The sequence below is a fragment of the Mobula birostris genome, chromosome 11, assembly GCF_030028105.1.
Source record: "Mobula birostris isolate sMobBir1 chromosome 11, sMobBir1.hap1, whole genome shotgun sequence".
In the NCBI taxonomy this organism is placed as follows: Eukaryota; Metazoa; Chordata; class Chondrichthyes; order Myliobatiformes; family Myliobatidae; genus Mobula; species Mobula birostris.
The window spans coordinates 3045205-3065932 of record NC_092380.1 but is presented as its reverse complement, the minus strand read 5'-3'; the positions used below and the strand labels follow the sequence as shown (position 1 = coordinate 3065932).

At 46.5% G+C, this 20728-nt stretch overlaps 1 protein-coding gene across 1 annotated transcript; it reads left to right on the top strand.

Annotated features, from left to right (window-relative positions):
* Nucleotides 1–15589: 15589 nt before the first annotated feature.
* Nucleotides 15590–20082, top strand: LOC140205379 (perforin-1-like). Its single transcript, XM_072272972.1, has 2 exons — nucleotides 15590–15658; nucleotides 18074–20082. Exon 2 carries the CDS (start codon nucleotides 18119–18121, stop codon nucleotides 19832–19834), a length of 1716 nt encoding a protein of 571 aa, XP_072129073.1. The 5' UTR covers nucleotides 15590–15658; nucleotides 18074–18118; the 3' UTR covers nucleotides 19835–20082.
* Nucleotides 20083–20728: the final 646 nt, after the last annotated feature.

Genomic DNA, 20728 nt, shown 5'->3' with positions numbered 1-20728 from the left:
GGTGAGGTGCCGGAGGATTGGAGAGTGGTTCATGTTGTTCCGTTGTTTAAAAAAGGATCGAAAAGTAATCCGGGAAATTCTAGGCCAGTAAGTTTAAGGTCAGTAGTAGGTAAGTTATTGGAGGGAGTACTAAGAGACAGAATCTACAAGCATTTGGATAGACAGGGACTATTAGGGAGAGTCAACATGGCTTTGTGCGTGGTAGGTCATGTTTGACCAATCTATTGGAGTTTTTCGCGGAGGTTACCAGGAAGGTGGATGAAGGGAAGGCAGTCGATATTGTCTACATGGACTTCAGTAAGGTCTTTGACAAGGTCCCGCATGGGAGGTTAGTTAGGAAAATTCAGTCGCTAGGTATACATGGAGAGGTGGTAAATTGGATTAGACATTGGCTCAATGGAAGAAGCCAAAGAGTGGTAGTGGAGAATTGCTTCTCAGAGTGGAGGCCTGTGACTAGTGGTGTGACACAGGGATCAGTACTGGGTCCATTGTTATTTGTCATCTATATCAATGATCTGGATGATAATGTGGTAAATTGGATCAGCAAATTTGCTGATGATACAAAGATTGGAGGTGTAGTAGACAGTGAGGAAGGTTTTCAGAGCCTGCAGAGGGACTTGGACCAGCTGGAAAAATGGGCTGAAAAATGGCAGATGGAGTTTAATACAGACAAGTGTGAGGTATTGCACGTTGGAAGGACAAACCAACGTAGAACATACAGGATTAATGGTAAGGCACTGAGGAGTGCAGTGGAAAAGAGGGATCTGGGGATACAGATACAAAATTCCCTCAAAGTAGCATCACAGGTAGATAGGGTTGTAAAGAGAGCTTTTGGTACATTGGCCTTTATTAATCAAAGTATTGAGTATAAGAGCTGGAATGTTATGATGATATAAGGCATTGGTGAGGCCGAATCTGGAGTATTGTGTTCAATTATTACAGGAAATTACAGGAAGGATATAAATAAGGTTGAAAGAGTGCAGAGAAGGTTTACAAGGATGTTGCCAGGACTTGAGAAACTCAGTTACAGAGAAAGGTTGAATAGGTTAGGACTTTATTCCCTGGAGAGTACAAGAATGAGGGGAGATTTGATAGAGGTATATAAAATTATGATGGGTATAGATAGAGTGAATGCAAGCAGGCTTTTTCCACTGAGGCAAGGGAAGAAAAAAACCAGAGGACATGGGTTAAGGGTGAGGGGGGAAAAGTTTAAAGGGAACATTAGGGGGGGCTTCTTCACACAGAGAGTGGTGGGAGTATGGAATGAGCTGCCAGACGAGGTGGTAAATGCAGGTTCTTTTTTAATATTTAAGAATAAATTGGACAGATACATGGATGGGAGGTGTATGGAGGGATATTGTCCGTGTGCAGGTCAGTGGGACTAGGCAGAAAATGGTTCGGCACAGCCAAGAAGGGCCAAAAGGCCTGTTTCTGTGCTGTAGTTTCTATGGTTCTATGGCTCTATGGTAAGCGGATTCAAGTACAGGAGCAGGGAGGTACTACTGCAGTTGTACAAGGCCTTGGTGAGACCACACCTGGAGTATTGTGTGCAGTTTTGGCCCCCTAACCTGAGGTAAGACATCCTTGCCATAGAGGGAGTACAAAGAAGGTTCACCAGGTTGATTCCTGGGATGGCAGGACTTTAATATGATGAAAGACTGGATCGACTAGGCTTATACTCGTTGGAATTTAGAAGATTGAGGGGGGATCTTATTGAAATGTATAAAATTCTAAAGGGATTGGACAGGCTAGATGCAGGAAGATTGTTCCCGATGTTGGGGAAGTCCAGAACGAGGGGTCACAGTTTGAGGATAAAGGGGAAGCCTTTTAGGACCGAGATTAGGAAAAACTTGTTCACACGGAGAGTGGTGAATCTGTGGAATTCTCTGCCACAGGAAACAGTTGAGGCCAGTTCATTGGCTATATTTAAGAGGGAGTTAGATATGGCCCTTGTGGCTAAAGGGATCAGTGGGTATGGAGGGAAGGCTGGTACAGGGTTCTGAGTTGGATGATCAGCCATGATCATACTGAATGGCGGTGCAGGCTCGAAGGGCCGAATGGCCTACTCCTGCACCTATTTTCTATGTTTCTATGTTTCTAATGAATCAACTCAAAAACAAGCTGAGAAACCGTTTAGGTGAATGTCATTTGGATATGTTAATAAGAATCAAAAGCTATCAACTGGATGGAAGTTCTATTAGTCGAGATAGAGTTTACAATGAATGGGTAAATGCCAAAGACAGGAGAGAGAAAAAATAACTGAGTGACTTAAATATGTAAGTTATTTTGTTGTTATTCCGTGCAGTATTATGTCAAATATTTTGTAAACCTGCATAAACTGTACCATGTGTGCATTCAGTGCGCATATACTTTTGTCACGGGAAAAATTTTGCACAACATAGTATTTTTGTGCACACTGACTACTAAAAGTTAGAGGGAACATTGCCGGTCAGTGTACAGATCTCCGCTGAGAGAGAGGCACTGAGAGACACCGGTCAATGTACAGATCTCTCCCTGAGAGAGAGGAACTGAGAGACACCGGGCAGTGTACAGATCTCCGCTGAGAGAGAGGGACTGAGAGACACCGGTCAGTGTACAGATCTCCCCCTGAGAGAGAGGGACTGAGAGACACCGGTCAGTGTACAGATCTCCCTGAGAGAGAGGGACTGAGAGACACCGGTCAGTGTACAAATCTCTCCCTGAGAGAGAGGGACTGAGAGACACCGGTCAGTGTACAGATCTCCCCCTGAGAGAGAGGGACTGAGAGACACCGGTCAGTGTACAGATCTCCCCCTGAGAGAGAGGGACTGAGAGACACCGGTCAGTGTACAAATCTCCCCTGAGAGAGAGGGACTGAGACACACCGGTCAGTGTACAGATCTCCCATGAGAGCTCCTCCCCCTTAGCTACAATATTCCTTGCATTGGAATAGACACAACTCAGAACAGTATTCCCACCCTGCTCAAGCTTTCGATTCCTGTGTTTGTCTGCAGATTTTAGAACTGGTTTATTTAGATTAGATTAGATTAGATTATGAGGACACGCAGTCCTCTTTTATTGTCATTTAGTAATGCATGCATTAAGAATTGATACAATGTTCCTCCAGAATGATATCACAGAAACACAAAACAAACCAAGACTAAAAAAACTGACAAAAACCACATAATTATAACATATAGTTACAACAGTGCAAAGCAATACCGTAATTTGATAAAGAACAGACCATGGGCATGGTAAAAAAAAGTCTCAAAGTCTCTCGAGAGTCCCATCATCTCACGCAGACGGTAGAAGGAAGAGAAACTCTCTTCGTGCCATGAGCTTCCAGCACCGCAAACTTGCCGATGCAGCACCCTGGAAGCACCCGACCACAGCTGACTCTTGAGGCTGTCCGAAAACTTCGAGCCTCCGACCAGCTCTCCGACACCGAGCACCAAGCACCATCTCTGCCGACCCCTGCCCCGGCAACAGGAAATAGGCAAAGCCGAGGATTTGGGGCCTTGCCTCCGGAGATTCTTGATTGCACAGTAGCAGTGGCAGCGAAGTGGGCATTTCAGAAGTTCCACCAGATGTTCCTTCGTGTCTCTCACATCTGTCTCCATCAAATCAGGATTGTGCACGGCCTCTATTTAACAAATACGATATTTCGGAGCGGCCGCGCGCGCTACATCGCGCCGCCATCTTCTCCTCTTTAACTATTTATGGTTTTATTACTATTTATTATTTATGGTGCAACTGTAATGAAAATCAATTTCCCCCGGGATCAATAAAGTATGACTATGACTCCCCTCCTTTATTTATACTGTTTTAATTGAAGAAATTATTGATTCACTATATCGAATTCCAAAGAAGCAAAGGGTGTGAAAGGGAAAAGAACGGCGAGTTCATTTAAAACAGAAAGGTTTGTTATCGTCAGAATAGTTTCAGGTCTGTTTCCACTTAAAAATTCAGTGTGTGCACATTGTTGTCACTGGGCAAAGAATGGCATAGCACAAGATTTTTGCACACACTAGGCATTACAAATTCAAGGGAACATCGCCTGTGTGGCTGTGACATGAAATTCGAGAGAGAGAGAGAGAGAGAGAGAGAGATCACCCCTGCAACACAACATTTTTTGTCTTTGCAACCTTACTCACCAACCTATCTACTTTTGTCTCCATGTTACTTATATATAATACAAACAAAAGAGGTCCCAACACTGATCCCTGTGGAACACCACTGGTCACAGACCTATATCCAGAATAAACACCTTCCATAAGACCATAAGATATAGGAGCAGAATTAGGCTATTTGGTTCATCGACTCTGTTCCACCGGTCCATCATGTCTGATCCAATTTTCCACTGATCCCCAATCTCCTGCCTTCTCCCTGTGTTCCTTCATGCCCTGACCAATCAAGAATCTATCAACCTCTGTCTTAAATATACATACAGACCTGAACTCCACATCTGCCTGTGGCAAAGAATTCCACAGATTCACCACTCTCCGATGACAGAAATTCCTCCTCATCTCTGGTCTTATATTCACTCTGTGATGGTCTTTCACCATTCAATAGGTTTCATTTAGGTCACCCCGCATTCTTCTGAATTCCAGCGAATACAGGCCCAGAGCCATCCATCGTTCTTCAAATGACAAGCCATTCAATCCTGGAATCATTTTTATGAACCTCATTTGAACCCTCTCCAATCTTAGCACATCCTTTCTAAGACAATGGGCCGAAAATTGCTCACAATACACCAAGTGAGGCCTCACTAGTGCTTTATAAAGTTTCACAATACATCCTTGCTTTTATATTCTAGTCCTCTTCAAATGAATGCTAACATTCCACTTGCCTTCCTCACCACAGACTCAACCTGCAAACTAACCTTTAGGGACTCCCAAACCCTTTGCACCTCAGATGTTTGTATTTTCTCCCCATTGAGAAAAAAGTCAACTCTTTCACTTCTTCTACCAAAGTGCATGACCGTATATTTCCCGACACTGCATTCCATCTGCCATTTCTTTGTCCATTCTCTTAATCTGTCTAAGTCCTTCAGTAGCCACTCTACTTCCTCAGAACTACCTGCCTTCATATCTATCTTCATGTCATCTGCAAATTGTGCAAAAAAAACATTAATTCCATTATTCAAATCATTGATATATAACAGAAAAAGAACCGGTCCCAACACACACTCCTGTGGAACACTACGACTCACCAGCAGCCAACCAAAAAGGCTTCCTTTATTCCTACTCTTTGCCTCCTGTTAATCCAAGTACATGACAACAACTGATTCTCCTTTGTCTATCTTGCATGTTATTTTTTCAAAGAATTCCAAGAGATTTGCCATACAAGATTTTCCCTTGAGGAAACCATGCTGACTGCTGCCTATTTTGTCATGTGCCTCCAAGTACCCTCAGACCCCATCCTTAATAATCAACTCCAACATCTTCCCCTCCTGGAATCCAGCACCAACTTGATTTTCCCAATCTACTTGCATATTGAAATCCCCCATGACTATTGTAACATTGCCCTTTTGGCATGCATTTTCAATCTCCCATTGTAATCTGTAGGCCACATCCATACTACTGTTTGGGGGCCTGTATACAATGCCCATGAGGGTCTCTTTATCCTTGCAGTTCCTTAGTTCTATCCACAATGAATTAATACCTTCTGACCCTATGTCACCTCTTTCTAATGATTTGATTTCATTTTTCACCAACAGAGCAATGTCACCCTCTCTGCCTTCCTGCCTGTTCCTTCGACACAATGTGTGTCCTTGAACGTTAAGCTCCCAGCTGTAATCTTCTTTCAGCCTTGATTCAGCGATGCCTACAACATCATACCCACCAATCTGCAGTTGTGCTGCAAGTTCATCCAGCTTATTCCGTATACTCTGCAATTCAAATATAACACCTTCAGTCCTGTATTCATCCTTTTTGATTTTGTCCACCTTTTATGTTGCAACTCATCCTGTTGTCTGCAATTTTGCCCTATCAACAGCCTCTCCTCACTACACATCGCCACTGTTTGTAAACCAGCTACCTCATCTTCAGCACTATCATCTGCCTTTCCTACGATACTTTTTGCATTGAAAAATAAGCAGCTCAGAATACTAGTCACACTGTGCTCAACCTTTTGATCATAACTTTGTCTGAGGTCTTACCAACATCTGCTTTCAAAACCTCTCCACTAACTGTTCTGGCACTCTGGTTCCCATCCCCCTGCAACTCTAGTTTAAACCCCACCATGCAGCATTAACAAACCTTCCTACCAGAATATTAGTCCCCCTCCAGTTCATTTGAAAACCATCCCTACTGTACAGATCCCACCTTCACTGGAAGAAAAACCAATGATCTTACACCAACTCCTTAGCCATGTATTAAACTGTATAATCTTCCTCGTTCTGGCTTCAGTAGCACGTGTTATGTGTAGCAATCCTAAGATCACAACTCTAGAGAACCTGCCTTTCAACTTCGCACCTAACTCCCTGAGTGACTGTGCAGAACCTCATCACTCGTCCTAATCATGTCATTGGTACCTACATGAACCACAACTTCTGGCTGTTCACACTCCAACTTAAGAATACTGACGACTGGATCTAAGCATCCCAAAACCTGGCACCTGGGAGGCAACAAACCATCCAGGAATCTCATTCTTGCCCATGGAACCTCCTGTCCATTCCCCTAACTAGCAAATCCCCTTTCACCACAGCATTCCTATTCTCCGCCATTCCCCTCTGAGTCACAGAGACAGACTCAGTGCCAGAGAACTGACCACTGCGACTTTCCTCTGATATGTCACCACCCCGACCCCCGACAGTATCCAAAGTGTATTACCTGTTTTTGAGGGAGATGCCCACAGGGGTACCCTGCACTGGCCCCTTAAACCCTTTCCTCCTCCTGACTGTCACCCACTTTCCTGTGTCCCGCACCCTGGGTGTAGCTACCTATCTATCTCCCCTTCAGCCTCCCGGATGACCCGGAGTTCATCCAGTTCCAGATCCACCTCCTTAACGCGGATTGTTGGAAGCTGCAGCTGGATGCTCGTCTCACAGTTGTAGTCGTCAGGGACACTGGAGGTCTCCCTGCCTTCTCACCTCCCACAAGAGGAGCATTCCACTATCCTACCTGGCATCTGTACTGTCCTAGCTGAGCAGATATAAAGATTGCCATCCTTTGCCTTCTAGGGGCAAGCTAATCCTGAATCCAAATGACCAAGTCACAGTGGAGACCTCAAAGTTCAAAGTAAATTTATTATCAGAGTACATATGTGTCACCATAGACAACCTTAAGATTCATCTTTTTACTGGAATACTCAATAAATCCAGAGAATACCTACATCTTAATCTTCTGACTATCATGAGGGACTTTGGCAAATGCCGTACTGAAATCTATTTTGACAACGTCCACTGTCAACAATCACCATCGCAACCACCTCAAAAGTCACAGTCAACTGACCTGTATTTGTGACTTTCTCCAAACCTACTGTCTGGCCCTCGATATCACTGACATCCAGGGATATTCGGTCCACTGACTGGTGTCTCACGCCTCACTTCCTTGCAGTTGGTGTTTTGATCTTGCTGTGCGCTGACGTGTGGGTGGCCGGCACAGTCTGCTTATGTTCTCCTCCTCAACTCTCTTTGCAAAGGCCGGGGCTCATGATTCATCGAACTGTGTTCAAACTCTCACCAGCAATCTCACCCCCAGTGTGGAATCTGTCTGTGGTTTGTCCAAATGTTGATGAACTTACTGTGTGCCCCTCTGAGTGACTGACATTGACTTGGGGTCCCAGGGTAACAGGGCAGATCAGGCAGGTCCTGTCCCGGTTGGTGAAGATCAAGCCTACCCTGGTAGGCCTCGGCCTACTCTTGCCTTTTCAACAGGATGTCTGCACTGTTTCCTGGCCGAGCTCAGCTGGTTTAGTGGTCACGGTCCACCAGGACGGTGTGAGCCAATGTGTGAGATTCTCAGTGGGAGAGTGTCAAGGCTGGTTTTTGATGTGATAATTCTCTGACCCCAGGTTTTTGTGTCTCACGTACACAAGCTGTTTCTGGAGTTGAGACACAATGGATGGGGGAGTCAGTGAGGTTTCTCAGATCATAAAACCATAAGATATAGGAGTGGAATTAGGCCATTTGCCCCATCAAGTCTCTGTCATCATTTCATCATAGAACATAGAACATAGAGTAGTAGAGCACAGTACAGGCCCTTCGGCCCACAATGTTGTGCCGACCCTCAAACCCTGCCTCCCATATAAGCCCCCACCTTAAATTCCTCCATGTACCTGTCTAGTAGTCTCTTAAACTTCACTAGTGTACCTGCTTCCACCACTGACTCAGGCAGTGCATTCCACGCACCAACCACTCTCTGAGTAAAAAACCTTCCTCTAATATCCCCCTTGAACTTCCCACCCCTTACCTTAAAGCCATGTCCTCTTGTATTGAGCAGTGGTGCCCTGGGGAAGAGACACTGGCTATCTACTCTATCTATTCCTCTTATTATCTTGTACACCTCTATCATGTCTCCTCTTATCCCTAGCTCCCTTAATCTCTGATCATAATGCATTCTGTCTAAACCAGGCAGCATCCTGGTAAATCTCCTCTGTACCATTTCCAATGCTTCCACATCCTTCCTATAGTGAGGTGACCAGAACTGGACACAATACTCTAAGTGTGGCCTGACCAGAGTTTTACAGAGCTGCATCATTACATCGCGACACTTAAACTCTATCCCTCGACTTATGAAAGCTAACACCCCATAAGCTTTCTTAACCACCCTATCCACCTGTGAGGCAACTTTCAGGGATCTGTGGACATGTACCCCGAGATCCCTCTGTTCCTCCACACTACCAAGTATCCTGCCATTTACTTTGTACTCTGCCTTGGAGTTTGTCCTTCCAAAGTGTACCACCTCACACTTCTCCGGGTTGAACTCCATCTGCCACTTCTCAGCCCACTTCTGCATCCTATCAATGTCTCTCTCGATCTTTGACAATCCTCTACACCATCTACAACATCACCAACCTTTGAGTCGTCTGTAAACTTGCCAACCCACCCTTCTACCCCGACATCCAGGTCGTTAATAAAAATCACGAAAAGTAGAGGTCCCAGAACAGATCCTTGTGGGACACCACTAGTCACAATCCTCCAATCTGAATGTACACCATCCAACTCCACCCTCTTCCTTCTGCAGGCAAGCCAATTCTGAATCCACCTGGCCAAACTTCCCTGGATCCCATGCCTTCTGACTTTCTGAATAAGCCTACCGTGTGGAACCTTGTCAAATGCCTTACTAAAATCCATATAAAATCCACTGCACTACCTTAATAAAATCCTTAATAAAATCCACTGCACTACCCTCATCTATATGCCTGGTCACCTCCTCAAAGAACTCTATCAGGCTTGTTAGACACGATCTGCCCTTCACAAAGCCATGCTGACTGACCCTGATCAGACCATGATTCTCTAAATGCCTATAGATCCTATCTCTAAGAATCTTTTCCAACAGCTTTCCCACCACAGACGTAAGGCTCACTGGTCTATAATTACCCGGACTATCCCTACTACCTTTTTTGAACAAGGGGACAACATTCGCCTCCCTCCAATCCTCCAGTACCATTCCCGTGGACAATGAGGACATAAAGATCCTAGCCAGAGGCTCAGCAATCTCTTCTCTCGCCTCGTGGATCAGCCTGGGGAATATTCAGTCAGGCCCCGGAGACTTATCTGTCCTAATGTATTTTAACAACTCCAACACCTCCTCTCCCTTAATATCAACATGCTCCAGAATATCAATCTCACTCATATTGTCCTCACCATCAATAGTTCCCTCTCATTGGTGAATACCGAAGAGAAGTATTCATTGAGGACCTCATTCACTTCCACAGCCTCCAGGCACATCTTCCCACCTTTATCTCTAATCGGTCCTACCTTCACTCCTGTCATCCTTTTTTCTTCACATAATTGGCTGATCCAATTTTCCTCTCAGCCCCAATCTCTCTTGCCTTCTCCCTGTATCCCTTCATGCTCTGACCAAGAATCAAGAATATATCAATCTCTGTATTAAATATACATAAAGACTTGGTCTCAGCAGCTGCCTTGGCAAAGAATTCCACAGATTCACCACGCTCTGCCTAAAGAAATTCTTCATCTCCATTCTAAAAGGACATTCCTCTATTCTGAGTCTGTGTCCTCTGGTCTTAGACTCTCCCACCATAGGAAATGTCCTCTCCGCATCCACTCTATCAAGTTCTTTCACCATTCTATAAGTTTCAATGAGGTCACCCCTCATTCTTCCGAATTCTAATGAATACAGGTCCAGAGACATCAAGCTCTCTTCATATCACAAGCCATTCAATCCTTGAATCATTTTTGTGAACCTCATTTGAACCCTCTCCAATTCTAGCACATCCTTTCTAAGACAATGGGCCAAAAATTGCTCACAATACACCAAATGAGGCCTCACTAATGCTTTATAAAATTTCACAATACATCCTTGTTTTTATATACTAGTCCTCTTCAAATGAATGCTAACATTCCACTTGCCTTCCTCACCACGGGCTCAACCTACAAATTAACCTTTAGGGACTCCCAAACCCTTTGCACCTCAGATGTTTGTATTTTCTCCCCATTGACAAAAATGTCAACTCTTTCACTTCTTCTACCAAAGTGCATGACCATATATTTCCCGACACTGTATTCCATCTGCCATTTCTTTGTCCATTCTCATAATCTGTCTAAGTCCTTCAGTAGCCATTCTACTTCCTCAGAACTACCTACGACTCTATCTATCTTCTTATCATCTGCAAATTTTGCCACATCCACACTACTGTTTGGGGGCCTGTATACAATTACCACAGGGGTCTTTCTAGTTCCTTAGATCTATCCACAATGATTTTATAGCTTCCAACCCTATGTCACCTCTTTCTAATGATTTGATTTCATTTTTCACCAACAGAGCAATGTCACCCTCTCTGCCTTCCTGCCTGTTCTTTCGACACAATGTGTGTCCTTGAACGTTAAGCTCCCAGCTGTAATCTTCTTTCAGCCTTGATTCAGCGATGCCTACAACATCATACCCACCAATCTGCAGTTGTGCTGCAAGTTCATCCAGCTTATTCCGTATACTCTGCAATTCAAATATAACACCTTCAGTCCTGTATTCATCCTTTTTGATTTTGTCCACGTTTTATAATGCAACTCATACTGTTGTCTGCAATTTTGCCCTATCAACAGCCTCTCCTCACTACACATCGCCGCTGTTTGTAAACCAGCTACCTCATCTTCAGCACTATCATCTGCCTTTCCTACGATACTTTTTGCATTGAAAAATAAGCAGCTCAGAATACTAGTCACACTGTGCTCAACCTTTTGATCATAACTTTGTCTGAGGTCTTACCAACATCTGCTTTCAAAACCTCTCCACTAACTGTTCTGGCACTTTGGTTCCCATCCCCCTGCAACTCTAGTTTAAACCCCACCATGCAGCATTAACAAACCTTCCTACTAGAATATTAGACCCCCTCCAGTTCATTTGAAAACCATCCCTTCTGTACAGATCCCACCTTCACTGGAAGAGAAACCAATGATCTAAAAATCTTACCCCCTCCCTCTTACACCAACTCCTTAGCCATGTATTAAACTGTATAATCTTCCTAGTTCTGGCTTCAGTAGCACATTTTATGTGTAGCAATTCTGAGATCACAACTCTGGAGCTCCTGCCTTTTAACTTCGCACCTAACTCCGAGTGTCTGTGCAGAACCTCATCACTCGTCCTACTCATGTCATTGGTACCTACATGAACCACAACTTCTGGCTGTTCACACTCCCACTTAAGAATACTGACGACTGGATCTAAGTATCCCAAAACCTGGCACCTGGGAGGCAACAAACCATCCAGGAATCTCATTCTTGCCCATAGAACCTCCTGTCCATTCCCCTAACTAGCAAATCCCCTTTCACCACAGCGTTCCTATTCTCCCCCATTCCCCTCTGAGTCACGGAGACAGACTCAGTGCCAGAGAACTGACCACTGTGACTTTCCTCTCATATGTCACCACCCCTGACCCCCGACAGTATCCAAAGTGTATTACCTGTTTTTGAGGGAGATGCCCACAGGGGTACCCTGCACTGGCCCCTTAAACCCTTTCCTCCTCCTGACTGTCACCCACTTTCCTGTGTCCCGCACCCTGGGTGTAGCTACCTATCTATCTCCCCTTCAGCCTCCCGGATGACCCGGAGTTCATCTGGTTCCAGATCCAACTCCTTAACGCGTATTGTTGGAAGCTGCAGCTGGATGCTCGTCTCACAGTTGTAGTCGTCAGCGACACTGGAGGTCTCCCTGCCTTCTCACCTCCCGCAAGAGGAGCATTCCACTATCCCACCTGGCATCTGTACTGTCCTAGCTGAGCAGATATAAAGATTGCCATCCTTTGCCTTCTAGGGGCAAGCTAATCCTGAATCCAAATGACCAAGTCACAGTGGAGACCTCAAAGTTCAAAGTAAATTTATTATCAGAGTACATATGTGTCACCATAGACAACCTTAAGATTCATCTTCTTACTGGAATACTCAATAAATCCAGAGAATACCTACATCTTAATCTTCTGACTATCATGAGGGACTTTGGCAAATGCCTTACTGAAATCTATTTTGACAACGTCCACTGTCAACAATCACCATCGCAACCACCTCAAAAGTCACGGTCAACTGACCTGTATTTGTGACTTTCTCCAAACCTACTGTCTGGCCCTCGATATCACTGACATCCAGGGATATTCGGTCCACTGACTGGTGTCTCACGCCTCACTTCCTTGCAGTTGGTGTTTTGATCTTGCTGTGCGCTGACGTGTGGGTGGCCGGCACAGTCTGCTTATGTTCTCCTCCTCAACTCTCTTTGCAAAGGCCGGGGCTCATGATTCATCGAGCTGTGTTTAGACTCTCACCAGCAATCTCACCCCCAGTGTGGAATCAGTCTGTGGTTTGTCCAAATGTTGATGAACTTACTGTGTGCCCCTCTGAGTGACTGACATCGACTTGGGGCCCCAGGGTAACAGGGCAGATCAGGCAGGTCCTGTCCCAGTTGGTGAAGATCAAGCCTACCCTGGTAGGCCTCGGCCTACTCTTGCCTTTTCAACAGGATGTCTGCACTGTTTCCTGGCCGAGCTCAGCTGGTTTAGTGGTCACAGTCCACCAGGATGGTGTGAGACAAGGTGTGAGATTCTCAGTGGGAGAGTGTCAAGGCTGGTTTTTGATGTGATAATTCTTTGACCCCAGGTTTTTGTGTCTCACATATACAAGCTGTTTCTGGAGTTGAGACACAATGGAGGGGAGAGTCAGTGAGGTTTTTCAGATCATAAAGTCATAAGATATAGGAGTGCAATTAGGCCATTTGCCCCATCAAGTCTCTGTCATCATTTCATCATGGCTGATCCAATTTTCCTCTCAGCCCCAATCTCTCTTGCCTTCTCCCTGTATCCCTTCATGCTCTGACCAAGAATCAAGAATCTATCAATCTCTGTATTAAATATACATAAAGACTTGGTCTCAGCAGCTGCCTTGGCAAAGAATTCCACAGATTCACCACGCTCTGGCTAAAGAAATTCTTCATCTCCATTCTAAAAGGACATCTCTCTATTCTGAGTCTGTGTCCTCTGGTCTTAGACTCTCCCACCATAGGAAATGTCCTCTCCACATCCACTCTATCAAACTCTTTCACCATTCTATAAGTTTCAATGAGGTCACCCCTCATTCTTCTGAATTCTAGTGAATACAGGCCCAGAGACATCAAGCTCTCTTCATATCACAAGCCATTCAATCCTGGAATCATATTTGTGAATCTCCGGAAAAGGCTCCCTTTATTCCCAGTCTTTGCCTCCTGCCAGTCAGCCAGAATCTTTCCTCTAATCCCATGGGCTTGGAGCTTGTTAAGCGGCCTCATGTGCGGCACATTGTCAAAGGCCTCCTGAAAATCCAAGTACAAAAATCTGTCAGGCAGGATTTTCCCTCAAGGAAACCATGCTGACTATGACCTATTTCCTGAGACCCTGAGACCCCGTAATTAATAATCGACTTCAACATTTTCCCAGCCACTGAGGTCAGACTAACTGGCCTATAGTTCCCTTTCTTCTGCTTCTCTCCCTTCTCGAAGAGTGGACTGGCAACTTTCCAATCTTCCAGAACCATTCCAAGAATCTAGTAAATATTGAAACATCATTACTAATGCCTCCATGACCTCTTCAGTCACCTCTTTCAGAACCCTGGGGTGTACATCATCTGATCCAGGTGACCTATCTACCTTCAGACCTTTCAGTTTCCCAAGAACCTTCTCCCTAGTTATGGCAACTTCACACATTCCAGACCCTGACACCTGGAACTTCCATCATACTGCTAGTGTCTTCCACAGTGAAGACTGATGCAAAATTCTTATTCAATTCGAGCACCCTTTCAATGTCCATCATTACTACCTCTCCAGCATTGTTTTCCAGCGGTCCGATATTCACTCTCACCTCTCTTTTACACTTTATGTATCTGAAGAAACTTTTGGTATTTTCTCTAATATTATTGGCTAGCTTACTTTCATATTCCATCTTTATCTTCTTAATGGCCTTTTTAGTCGCCTTCTGTTGGTTTTAAAAGCTTCCCAATCCTCTAACTTCCCATTAATTTTTGCTCTATTATGTGCTCTCTCTTTCGATTTTATGTTGGCTTTGACTTCCCTTGTTATCAGGTAGAGACATAGCATTCAAATCTCAAGCAGTCTCCAGACTGACGGATGACAGGGCTGGATGGAGACACCTCGTCCCCCTCTCACAATCCAGAGAGATACCAGTATCGGGCCTGGATGTGTTAGGCAATCCTTCCCTTATCCCTTCCCTCCCCTCCTTCTCCATCTAGCACACTCCACTGCTCAACTTACCAACACCCTCCCATCCATCTCTTGTGCTGTCCCGTGATTTCAACCCCTCTCCCCTTTCCACAACATCCAGACACTCCTGCATCTTGTCCTCAATTCTCTCTCTCTCTATCTCTCTCTCTCTGCCTCCCTTTCTCATCTCCCTGCCTCTCCCCCTCCCTCTCTCGCTCTCCCTCCTCTGTCCCTCCCTCTCTCTCCCTTTCTCTCTGCCTCTGTCTCTCTCCTTCCCTCTGGCTCTCCTCGTCTCCCTTCCTCCCTTTCTCCCTCTCCTTCTCCCCGTCCTTTCTTCCCTCTTTCTCCCCTTCCCTCTCTCTCTCCCTCACCCTCACCTCTTTCTCCCACTCCCCTCCCTCTCTCTTTCATCCGTTTTACCATTCCATCCATTTTATAAAATGCTGCTTGAAACCAACAACTCTTAGATCCAACACCTCATCTTCCCCATGTTCTCACCTTTCTCTCCTTTCCAAACCCACAGTAGGAGGGAGGGAAGAGTCACCACAGGGACAGGTCTTGTCTTTAAGCCTCCCATTGTTACTTCTCACTTCCATGATTGAGGCAGCCCACGAGTGTGAATTCCTCAAGACTGCCCTCCCCTCCTGGTGACATGTTCTGAACCTTAATAAAAGGTCGGTGACTCTCTCAGTAGCTCAGACTCTGGAGTCAGGGCTGAGACAGACCTCAGCCACAAAGGGACAGCGGGAGGCACAGAGACAGGTCCCAGCTGGAGCAGACCTGGGAGAAGCTCAAAGTTCCTGGAAGAACAGAGACAGGTAGGCCCACTTCTCTGTCTCAGGGGTAGGAGGGTGTCCATTCGGCAATGCTACCCTAGTGTGGACCGATCCTCTCCCTCCCCTTCTCTCCATCACTCAACCTCTCTCTCCCCTCTCCGGAATACTCTCCTTCCAATACCCTCCTCACCTTTCCTCATTAGACCCGCAGTCAATGCTGTAAACCCTGTGACGAGCAATGTGTAAAATATTCCACTGCCTCACTGACTCACCCATCTCTCCCTCTCTCATATCCAATATTTATTCGCTCTCCCTCTCCCCGTCCCCCTCCCTCCATTACTCCTTCTCTCACACGACCTATATCTCTTTCCTCTCTCTCCCCCTGCATAATTCTCACTTTTCTCTCCCTTTATTCACCTTTTTCTGCTTCTGTTCAAATTTCAAACTGAATAAATCACTGGTGAGGCCTCACGGGGTATGTGTCAGCAGTTTTGGAATAATGAGGGATGATCACATTGAAGCCTTTGATAAAATGCTTGAAAGACCTCGATAGAGTGGATGTGGAGAGGACGTTTCCTATGGTGGGAGAATCTAAGACCAGAGAACACAACCTCAGAATAGACGGACGTCCATTTAGAATGCAGATGAGGAGGAATTTCTTTGGCCACAGTGTGGTGACTCTGTGGGCTTTGTTGCCATAGATGGCTATGCTGGCCATGTCATTGGGTATATTTAAGACAGGGGTTGATTGATTCTTGATTGGTCAGGACATGAAGGGATACGGGGAGAAGGCAGGAGATTGGGGCTGAGAGGAAAATCGGATCAGCCATGATGAAATGGTGGAGCAGACTCGATAGGCCAAATGGCTTCGTTCTGCTCCCATATCTTATGGTCTTAACTTGTATAAATTTATCATAACAGTGCATATGTGTTACCATATACTCCCTTGAGATTTAATTTCCTGCAGGCACTTATAGGGAAAAAGAAATACAACAGAATTTTACCAAAAAAAACATTTTACATGAAGATTCTCAGACTCAGAAACTCAGAATCAGATTTGTTATCGTCGACGTAGAGTGTGGCATGAAACTTGTTGTTTGCGGCTGCAGTACAGTGCAAGACATAAAATATACTGTAAATTACAATGAGAAATATATATTTAAAAATTACAAATAAATTATATAATAAAATATAATTAACTTTAAATTGAATTAAACAAAGATTAAAGAATAACCGATGTGCAAAACGAAGTCAAACTGTTCAGCGTAGAGGTGAGTGAACCTGTGAGTGAGAGAGCCTGATAATTGAGGAGTATAACTGTTCCTGAACCTGGTGGTGTGGGACCTGAGGTTTCTGTATCTCCTGCCTGATGACAGAGGTGAAGAGAGAGTATGGTCCAGATGGAGGGGGTCTTTGATGAAGGATGCGGCAGCGCTCCATGTAAATGTACACAGTGGTGGGGAGCGATTTGCCTGTGATGGACAGGACTGTATCTATTACTTTCTCTCTCTCTCTCTATTTTTCATTTGTCTCCCTGCCCCTCTCTCACCCGCCCTTTGTCTTTCCCTCACCTTCTCTTTCTCCCCCTCCTCTCTCTCTCCCTCCCTCTCTGTAATTGTATCTCTCCCCGTCGTTTATGCTCAATCATTCAGTCCATCTCTTTCCCAGTCTTTAACACTCTCTCTCTCCGGTCGAACCATCCAGTCTTTGCTCCATCTGGATCCTGTTATAATCTTACACTAACCTTCTTTACTGCCCACCACACCACCAATTTTTGTGTCATCCACTGATTTATTGTACATAGTCATACTTTACTGATCCCGAGGGAAATTGATTTTCATTACAGTTGCCCCAATCAAGAATAGAGTATAAATATAGCAATATAAAACCATAAATAATTAGATAGTGATATGTAAATTAGGCCAGGAAGTAAGTCCAGGACCAGCCTATTGGTTCAGGGTGTCTGACCCTCCAAGGGAGGAGTTGTAAAGTTTGATGGCCACAGGCAGGAATGACTTCCTATGACACTCTGTGTTGCATCTCGGTGGAATATTCTCATCCAAGCTGATGGTACAAATGACAAACAACACTGACCCCTGACCCCTAGAGCACACCACTGACCGCAGTCCACTTGGGTCAAGATCTGGTCTGCTGCTTTTGTTAATAAAGTCACTGAATGAATCAGCACAGAAACAGGTCATTTGGCCAAAGTTGTCCACAGTCCCATTCTCCTGCATTTGGTCCATATCCCTCTCAGCCTTTCCTACCCACCACATACTTATCCAAATGTCACGCAGCAAAGACAAAGACACTTGCTTTGTCTACTTCCAATTTCTTTGACACATTCGTGTTAGATGTCATCATGTCTAATGTCCAACAGAAGGATGCTCTGCGAAGGGTTGGGTGTGGACGTAGGGCGTAAATCATGTGTAACATCATTTCCTATTCTCATTACAGACCGACCACCCTTCACTGGCCGAGGGGAGCCCTGTCCATACTGTGATGGATCCTAGGATGGGAGAGAGAGTGGGGATTTTACTCTGGACGCTCCTGTTCCTTGGGGGGGTGGGAGCCACCTGCGAGACAGGCAGTGCCAGAGAATGCCAAAGTGCGCCCCCGGTACCAGGGTCAAGTCTGGCTGGAGAGGGTTTCGATGTGGTGACACTGTCACGCAAGGGGGCATACGTGGTGAACGTGGAGAGTTGGAGTCGTCGGGATGGGGCCTGCACCCTCTGTAGGAACTCACTGATGGGGGGTAGGCGGCAGCGGCTTCCCCTGGCCACAGTAGACTGGCGGGCTCTGCGTGATTGTCCCCGGGCTGTTTCCAGTCAGCTCTTCCACTCGCTCTCTGAGCTCATAAAGTCGATCAGCTCCAGTGTGGACAACAGCTGGAGCACTGGCCTAAATCTACCCACCCAGCACTCACAGTCAATCGGTTCCAAATCCAAGCTCATGTCTTTTGCCACGCGGAAGACCAAATCAGACTGCTACAGCTTCGCTAAACACGAGTTCCGTTGTCGTCTTTACCGCTACCGCCTGAAGGACCAACCCCCCCTGGCACCCCAGTTCTCTGCCCGTCTGAACCAGATCACCAACACCTCCTATGAGGAAGCCCGGCACCACTACCGCCAACTAGTGCAGACTTTTGGAACTCATTTCATTCGCTCGGTCGATATGGGCGGCTCCTTCCAGGATGTGACAGCCATCCGCACCTGCCAAGCTGCTGTGGAGGGCATCACCCCCGAGCAGGTGAAGGACTGCCTGGGGATAGAGGCCAGTTATCAGGTGGTGGCGGTGGGCAAGGGCAGAGCGGGCACAGGTTTCTGTAAGAAGAAGGCTTGGTCCCTGAACCAGACCAAAACTTTCCACCAGGCCTTCAACGAGAGGCTGACAGAAGCCGTGGGAGGCCATTCCAGTGGTGACACAGACATCCTGTTTTCTTCTGACCCTGCCAGCTTCACCCGATGGCTGAAGAGCCTTGAGGTCTCACCAGGTATCATAAAATACCAGCTGGCCCCTCTCCATCTCCTGCTACCTATCACTGACCGCCGCCGGGAACAGCTGAGGCTCTACCTCAGCGAGTACATTTTGGCCAACGCCATGAAACGGGACTGCTCCAAAACCACCTGCCCCGCTCCTGGGAGCAAAAGCAGATCCGATCCCTGTTCCAGCCAATGCCAGGAGAGTTTCCAGGTAGACAATCACTGGTGCAGCACGTGGAAGGGCACAGGGCACCTGCTTGTCACTATCAAGAGCGGCTTTGGTCTCTGGGGCGACTATTTATCTGGCACTGACGGTTTTGTGGTGGTCTCTTACGGTAATGCCAAAGGACGGACCAGGGTGATAAACAACAACAACAACCCTACCTGGAACACCAGACTGGACCTGGGGGTGGTGGTTGCCCACAGCAACGTGAGACTCACCCTGGTTGTCTATGATGAAGATATCTTTTGGAACGAGCGTCTGGGGACCTGCAAGGTGCCTCTGATCTCTGGTGTCACCCATCGTACCTGCCACCTTAAGCATGGAATGGTCACCTACAAAATTTCCTTCACCTGTGGCCGCAACTTGTATGGTCGCACCTGCCATCGGTGTGGCCGGAGTCCAGGAGCCCATGGGTTCACCGGGCTCCTGAGGACCAACCACTCCTCCCACCCGTCTGACTCCCCCACCGCCCTTCCTTCAGGGAATGCCCTCCTCAAAGTTATCAACCCCTAACCCTTGACCTCTCACCAACCTCACTCCCAGGCCCAACGCTGCTTTCCATCCCCCCAGTCCTGCCATCATACCACCCCTCCCCTCTTTCCCTCTCCCCCATTCATCATTCCCATTGCCCAGATATTTCCCCCCTATTCTCTGTGACCCTGTACCCATCATCCTCTGTGTCTCATCAGTCCCATTGCCCTGACCTTTCCCCTCTCACCCACTCTGGCCCAAGGAACAATTCTCTCCAGGACTCCTTCCTCACATCCATTCCCATGATCCTCTGTTGCCAAGGTCACCTTGTCTTCAGTCCAATCTCCCGACCTTTGCACTATCACCCTTAATAGTCCAGGTCACAATATCTCACACTCCCAGTTCCAGGCTCAGCCTCTCAGTGAGAGACCCCACATAACACTCACACTTTCCCAATTCCTCGGATTCTCTGGGCACTAGGAATTCCCAGTTGGAATAGGAGACCCGGCTTGCCTGACTGCACCAAGCTTTCAGTCACTGGTGATTGGGGGCTGGGGAAGGGTACAGGGTGGGAAGACTATTGAGAAACCAACCAGTCTGTATTTCTCATATCGCCACTGTATCACCCCAGCGGAAACCCCCCTCGCCCCAACAAAGACCTGTGTTGGAGGGAGGGTGCCCCAACCAGCTTGCCAAACTGCAGGCAGCTTAACGGCTTCAGCGTAACGTCATTTACAGATCCACTTGGCCCGTGCAGGAGGTGACTCACAGGCTCCATTTCCCACAATCCTGTCGCTGACAGGGACCAACTGGAGAGTCCCCGGCTGACCTGTGTCCCAGGACGGGTGGATTGTGTCGGAGAACGAGCATCATCACAGGAACATCGTACACCTCCCTGTGCACGAGAAGCTTTGCAAAGCGATGTTTTGGAGACAG